Below are 8,065 nucleotides of genomic sequence, written 5' to 3'. Positions count from 1 at the left end.
ATCAAAATTGGCCTTTCTCCAATTTAGAATCAAAACCCACAGACCAGACCCATTTCTTTCCATATTTACTTTGAAACTAATGGCCTCATGATCACTAGATGCAAAGTGTTTCCTTACACAGACTTCTGTCAGTCTTAATCGCCGATCAAGTATCACACACTCTTTTATCGGGACTTCAATGTATTGATTAAGAAAACTTTCCTGAACATATTTGACAAACTCTATCCCATCTGGTCCTTTTACAGTTTGTGTTCCCAGTCAACATGTGGAAATATATGCAGCTTAGGATATTAGTTGCACCATGCTCAACTTTTGATTCCTAACTTTGTCTTGAGGTCTTAACAACATCTGTCTCCAAAACTGTGGCACAGGTAGCAATCCTGAGATCACAACTTTGGAGCTTCTGCCCTTTAACTTAGCACTTTGAACTCCCTGAACTCACTTTGCAAAACCCTGTCACTCTTCCTACCTATGTCATTGGTACCTACGTGGACCATGACTTTCAGCTATTCACCCTCCTATTGAGGTCTCAATCTGAATAGTTCAGGAGCCTGGCTCCTGGGAGGCAACATACCATCTAGGAATTTCATTCTCATCCACAGAACCTGCTGTTTCCCTAAGTGTTTAATCCCTTTTCCCTTCCTGACCATCACCCAGTTTCCAGTGTAACTACCTCTATATGTCCTATTATACCCCCCAGCCTCGCGAATGATCCGGAGTTCATCCAGATCCAGCTCCAACCCCTTAACGTGGATTGTTAGAAGCTGCCACTGGATGCACTTCTCACAGTTGTAGTCATCGGGGACACTGGAGGTCTCCCTGCCTTCCCATATCCACCAAGAGCAGCATTACACTAACCTGCCTGGCATCTCCTCTGTCTTAACTGAGAAAATATAAAGAAGGAAATACAATAGACTGTGGGGGAAAAAATGACCTGCAGCTTTTCGCTTTCTCTGACTGAAGCCTCAAAGAGCTAAAATCTCAAAATCCCCACTCTAACTCTATCCACTCCAACAGCCCCTGCTCAGAACACCAAAGTAGAAAGGGTGAGCAATTTCAAGTTCCTAGGTGTCAATATCTCTGAGGACTTGTCCTTGGCCCAACGTGTTGATGCAGTTACAAAGAAGGCCCTGCAACAGTTAGGAGGAGATCTGGCGTATCACAAACAACACTTGCAAATTTCAACAGCTGTACCGTGGAGAGCATTCTAACTAACTGCATGACATTCTCATATGGAGAGGGAGCACTGTACAGGATTGAAATGAGCTGCAAAAAGTTGTAAACTCAGCTCCTTCATGGCACTGCTATCAGATTTCTGAATGGCCATTGAACCCATGAACACAACCTCACTACCTTTTTCCCCCTATTTTCCACTACTTATTTAACTTTTTAAATATACATACACCCTTACTGTAACTTACTGTACTTATGTGTTATTATGTATTGCAATGTACTGCTGCCGCATTATAACACGTGCCAGTGATATTAAACCCATTCAGACTGATCAGCTCATAAGATCCATCCTTTTCTGCAGAATGGAAATACAATAGTCCACTGCTAATTAAACATGTCTTTAACTGATCAGTTAAGTAGGGAGAGGGAGTCTGATTCAGCCACACCACTTTCCCACCATAGGCATAAGATGTATTTTCAAGCCAGGCAGCTTTAGCTAGGTGAGGAAACCAACACCAGTCCCATCACCACTTGACAGCCACGTGTTAACAGGTGGGAGAAACGCAAAATCAGAGGAAGCCCATCATCTCTTGGGCCGTGACTTGGGTCTACCCATGGTTCTGTAACAGTCAAAGAAACTCTGATCAGTCACTCCACGCTCTCCGTTTCACACTCCTCTTTACTTCCGACCACATCACACTGTGCTGGGTCCCCTTCCTCTGAGTTCTCACTCGCCCCACAGAGAAGGATCTTTTAAACCTGACGAGCTTCCTCACCCGGTTCTCCGTGGCTCCTGTTGCAAAAGTACCTTCCCAGTAGCAGTTACACTACCTCCAGCTGCTGGGAGCACGTACCCCTGCCAGTTATCCCCACTTAGTCCACTCCAGACTCCGGACCAGGGTACCTTCCCTTGACAGCAACAGTGGGAGTTGAGTCTCCACTCATTCACCTCCTCTTCCACTTTCAACTACCATTTTCTTTTATCTTTGCTTCAGTAAGTACTTTCAGTTCTTCTATTATCCAGGTGGACTTTCATGGTTGTTTTCCAATGAATTTGCTGAGATGATTGGAACAAAGAGCAGTACAGTTCAGGAACAGGCCCTTGTGTCCAACTAATTAAGCTAGTAATGAAACGCCTATCTTAACAGTTCCCTTCTGCCTACATGGTGCCCACATCCTCCCATTCTCTCTATGCCTATCTTATGAACCTCCTAAACACTTTGTACCTGCCTACTCAACTACCTCTAGCAGTAAGTTCCAGGCACCCACCAAACTTGCTCTGCACATCTCCTTTCAACTTACCCCTCTCTAAGTGCATACCCTCTGGTATTAGACAGTTTGACTCGGGGGGGGGGGGAGGGGAGAGATACTAGCCTCTCATAATCCTATTAATATCTATTAAATCACTCCTCAGCCTCCACCAGTCCAGGAAAAACAACCCCAAGTTTATCCATCTTCTCCTTACAGCACATGCCTTGCTCCAGACAGCATCTTGGTAAACCTGTTCTGCACCCTCTCCAAAGCCTCCAATTCCTCTCCACATCAGAATGCAACACTCCACAAGTGGCCAAATAGAGTTCTATAAAGAAATAATATAATTTCCTGACTTTAACTCAAAGCCTCAACTCAGTAAGGCAAGCATGCCATATGCTTCCTTTACCACCCTATTAACCTGTGCAGCCGCTTTCAGGGAGCTGTCAACTTGGACCCCAAGATCCCTCTGTGAATCAATGCTGTTAGTGTATTGTCATTTTACATTTTATCTCTGAAGTGCAACACTTTACAATTGTCCAGATTACCATCTGCCATTTCTCCACCCACCTCTGGCAATCTTCTATACTATCCACAACGCCACCAATCTCTGAATTCACCAACCCACCTGACCGTATTTTCAAGCAAGTTGATTATACTGTTATGTACCCCTAGGGTTCATTTTTTCTGTGGTCTGCCACTTTAAAATGCTGGGAGAATGAGACTGACTTGTGCTCTATTGGATTTCTACTGACTACAGTGTGCTTGGACTTATGTAAGGACACTGCCTGCTTCTGAGTTGCTATGGCGAAGAGAGATGGAGTTATTTGATGGACAATCAATATTATGGTTTCTCTGCAGCTTGTTTACATTTTTCTTGCAGCTTGTTTTGAATATACAAAGACAAACAGAAGTATACAGTTAGAGTCAAGATGGATTCGGTCAGTGGAAGACACCAGTGAGTCGGTCACTGGTTTAAACTTTCAGTAGCCCAAAAGGGGTGAGTTGAGATCGATCCTGAGTATTGATAAATGACTCTCACAAGTTTTCTGCAACTAGAACAAGATTGCAGGGAGAGAAGAGAGGAGAGGTAGAAACCTAGTGACAAAGAGATCACTGTTTGGACTCTCTCTCTAAGTAGCCCGTAAGGTGAGTTTGTTTCCATTCGGCTATGGAAGTGTGATTGTAACTTAGTTAATCCACAGGAGTGGGTTCTCTGGTGAGGGGAAAACCTTTGTGAATACCACGTGTTTGTTTACCCTTTGTCTGGGTGTGGTAGTTCACTCCTGTGGCAAATCACTGTTGGAGTTATTTCCTATGTTGGGGAACTGGATAAGTGGCTATCATGTTATGTGTTTGAGGTAACCTTGTTGAATCTACCGGTGTGTGTTGACCCTTGCCTGGGTGGTGGTTCCCTTGAAGATGGTCCCCTTTGTGATAATCCATACGTGGATTTTGTTTGAGTATCCTGTGGCCACCACTTTCAGATGTCCCTTAGCTGAATTCTGGTGTGGTACCACTTGTGTTGAAAGGATATTAGTTGAAGATCACTGTCAGTGATGCTTCATGTGTGTAGAGTGGAACAACTTCGGAGATAAAACCTACTGCTATTGTTATTTTGTATTGCTGTTGTGGAATCTGTGGAATATCAATGTAATTGCCTTCTCATAACATACGCCTTTGGATTACAAATCTCTCTCTCCTATTCAACTCAATATCACGAACTGAACTGACTTCGTACCTATACCATCATAAGACTGTATCATTTACCACCTAAGCTCGAGGAAGTTTGGGGTTTTATATTTACACACTTACATGTGCATATACTTTGCTAACTTATTAGCTTTATCTTGTTTTATATTTATTACATAGATGCTAATAAAATAGTGTTTGTTAACAGTAGACTGACTCAGACTCCAGGTGTGTTCCATTTCTGCTGGTCCTTTTAACCCGTTACGGGGATGTAACAATACACATCACAACCAGCAGAGGTCTGAGCACAGATCTCTGCAGAAGATGACTAATTATGGACATCGCCCTCTTTGGGCAAGGCCTTTTGAATCCAAGTAGCAAATTCACTGCATTTTCACCTTGTGGATGAGAGACCATGTCAAACACTTTACCAAGACCTATGTAGACAACAACCACAGCTCTACCTGCATCAATCACATTCATCACCTCCTCAAAATCTCTATCAGGTTAGTAAGACATGACCCAGGCTGCATAAAGCCATGCTGATTGTCCCTAATTAGGGATATGGACCACGTGTGTACAAGCAGATGTGGTGTTAACCTGCTATTACGGTTTGGGCTGAAGGGCCTGGTTCTGAGCCCCAGTGGTCTTGGCCCAAAACGCCAGTTGTTCGTTTCCCTCCATAGATGCTGCCTAACTTGCTGAGTTCCTCTAGTACTGTGTTCGTGTGTGTGTCTAGATTTCCAGCATCTGTAGAATCTCTTATGTGGGACTGTTTCTGTTCCCTGTTGTGTACTTAGTGTAGTGGCAGTGACATAAGAGAAGTCTGTGTCCAACTGTGTAGAATGAGGCAGGAAACTGTTTCTCTTCTGTCCACACCCCCCCCCCCCCCACCACCCCAACTTCTGTAGCAGATCTGCATGATCCAGTTAAACTCATTCAAGGGTGGAGGTTCATTATGCACAGACTGGAACAGCTTTCTTTAGTCCTCGCCCTGCTTCGACCCTTACTTGGAGGAGCTTCCAAACCAGCTCAATGGCTCGCAATGCCAGGAACATCTGGCTGCGTTTGGGGGCACTGTTCCCAGGTGCACAGTAACTGAAATGCTCCTGCACACACAGCCTTCATTGCTGCACAGCTGGGATTTTTTTAATATAATGTGGTGCACAGTTTTCAAGCCGTGTAAAAGCTTCCTGCAGTGGTCAGTCTACTCAGTTGTAAATAAAAATGAGAGGGTGTGTTGGTCGGGGGTCAGTGGGAAGAGCAGAGCCCTCTCTCACTCTGCAGCTCTCGATCCTGGGCTTGGAGAGGTCCAGCCACTCCTGGGTTTCCAACAGGGCCACAGTTCAGGAACCAGAGCTGTTGGTCATTGTTATTCCTGCAGATTCAGTGGGTGGGATCCCATCCTGTCAGTCTGTCAAGGGGTATTACAGTGATTCATGTGTCCAACGGCAGGCAAGCGCACAAGCAAACGGAGAAGTTAATTCAATGCCCTCCTCATTTTACACAGTCTGTTACCTTCCCCTACTCCCGGGCGCTTAGCTATGATTATTCACTTCACTCTGGACACTGGTGAGGGGTGTTGTCAATGACCCGTCTGGATGGAGAGGGAAATGAACATGGGGCAATGTGGAGCAGAGAGGCTCTGGGCTCTTCCCGCTGTGACTGCTGGCACCAGCTTCACCAGTGGCTGCAAACATCCCGGTGGCAGAATTCCAGGATTTCTGTGGAGTAACAGGATGGGAGATGTGTTTGAAATCTTTCCGAGGGAGATGATTATTACCCATTGTGATAATCCTGCATGAGGATGCTACCTGAGTGCGTGCAGCTGAAGACAGACTCGGCCAGGCTGACAAAAGCATCGCCCAGGATGTCAGCGTAGCTCAGGTGAGCCGCTTGGCTCAAAGACCGGGTTGCATCCTTGAAGAGCAGGTCACTCTCTTTATATTTTTTGGACTGGAAAAGCTGGAATTCAGAGAGGGAGCTGGGCCCAAAACGTTCCTGAAAAAGATGGGAAGGAACTGGTGAGCAGCTCTTGAAAGCAGTAGGTCCTGAGACAGCAGTAATATTTGTACATGGGGCAGCTTGTGTCACTGGGGCTGTTAGTATCACTCTACCAGTCCAAAACAGTCAAGTGGGCAACTAACAAAGTTTTCTGACCATATCTCAAATCTTACAAATAGAAACTTAGTACTTTGGCTCAGTTTTCTTTTGTGCTTATAAGGAGGAGGGTGAGCATATTCAAACGGAGGGGAGGCTTTGTAGGGTAGAGGTTTATGTAATGATGTATGGTCACTGGAAACAGGTACGTAGAAATCTCTTCTCTCAGAGGGGCTGGATCTCTGAAGATACAAGGCACAGAAGAATCTGGAAGTAAGGGATTACTTCTCAAGATTCAGAGCAGTCAATCTGGAATGGAGATTAGAAGAAACTGCTTTTGCAAAAGAGAAAAGAATCTGTGGGGTTCCCTGCCTAGGGATACAGTGAAGGATACACGAGACACAGTTAGACTTTTGCATAGTAGGGAATTAAGGGTTCTGGGGGAAAGGCAGGAAGGTAGAGCAGAGTCCATGGTTACCTAAGCCTATTGAACGGCAGAGCTGGCTTAATGGGCCAAATTGCCTACTTATGAATCCACCTGTTAAATCTTTCTGCTATAAAATGTACATAAAAATGCTTCTCAGGACTCTCAGATACCGCTGGTACAAGAACCTGGCACAGTTACAAAAGAGTTTGATGGAGTAACGTAGCAAAGAGCTCTCTGCATGCGAGAGTGGAGACACAGGGGAAAGTAGTAAAGATCCACTGGGGGATGTGAGACAGCCTTCCTTTCCCAGAGTGCATGGCGCAGCAGAGCAGAGCACATCCAGATGGAAGAGAGATAGGCAGTAACGTCAACCTGGCTGCATAAAGAGTGACGAGTGGAGGCAGTACATAGTTGTTGGGATGAATGGCCTTTTCCTGTGCTGTAAGTACTTTGTGAGGGTGAAGAAGAAGCTGCTTTCTCCGCACCTTAGACAGTGAGCTGACTGCTGCTTGTTCAGCCATGGGAATGTTCCTCTCTGAGATTAAATACAACAATATCTGGAGCTAAAGCATTGGGATACACCTGTGTTGTCTCTCCCGAAAACTAGGGCACCTGGTCAACCATCTGCATTGCAAACCTGCCATATAGTCAAACTCAGCTACCCTGTGCCAAAGAGTGGCTTAAACACCCACACATCATGGTACTGAGATCTGTGCTCCACAATTAGTTGCACATCTGACAATCTGGTCCCATCCACTTACACCACTGGATCTACTAGACAACATGGGAAGTTTCCCCAGGAGTGTCCTGATCACATGATGCTGGACATGTGATGCACACCAATCGTTGGCAATGTGATGACTGTGGTCATCAGAAATCAGCACTCACTCTCCAATAATCTGCTAACTGATAGCTAGTTTGGATTATTTGAGCCACTTGGCTCCAGACCTGACCATAACCTCAGTCCAGATGTAGACTCAGAGTTACAGAGACTGCTTTCACAATAGTATGCCCTGATAGAGCCAGAACACTCCAGTGGTTGGAGTCACACGTCGCACCAAGGAAGATTCCAGCTCTGTTACATCACCACTGTTCCTCAGAACAGTGTCCTTGGCTAAACTTTCCATCAGTCAGGAGTGGGGAAGTTCTATGACAATTATACAATGTTCAATTCTGTGCACAGCTCCTCAGTTCATGCATGAAAGGAAAAGGGAGTGGCAATCTCCAAGAGAGGGTTTAACCACCTTAACCATCTACCTGAATATTGAATGGTATTATTATTACCAACCCCTCGCCTTCAATATCCTGGGAGGTCATAATGGGAGAGATTTGTTTAACAGTGCATGGTTATTGACAACCGAGGTATGTAGAAACTTCTCTCAGAGAGGCTGAATTTCTGGAGATATAAGGGACAGAGGAATC

At 45.2% G+C, this 8,065-nt stretch overlaps 1 protein-coding gene across 1 annotated transcript in view; it reads right to left on the bottom strand.

Annotated features, from left to right (window-relative positions):
- Positions 1-5,796: 5,796 nt before the first annotated feature.
- The window catches only part of sxph (saxiphilin), a 95,911-nt gene continuing 93,642 nt past the window's right edge, over positions 5,797-8,065 (bottom strand). The window contains 3 exon segments of the mRNA XM_059981334.1: positions 5,797-5,840; positions 5,931-6,117; positions 7,580-7,583. Of these exon segments, the coding sequence (XP_059837317.1) occupies positions 5,797-5,840; positions 5,931-6,117; positions 7,580-7,583 (235 nt within the window).

The sequence above is a fragment of the Hypanus sabinus genome, chromosome 10 (assembly GCF_030144855.1).
Source record: "Hypanus sabinus isolate sHypSab1 chromosome 10, sHypSab1.hap1, whole genome shotgun sequence".
In the NCBI taxonomy this organism is placed as follows: Eukaryota; Metazoa; Chordata; class Chondrichthyes; order Myliobatiformes; family Dasyatidae; genus Hypanus; species Hypanus sabinus.
This window is presented reverse-complemented; position numbering and strand designations above follow the sequence as displayed.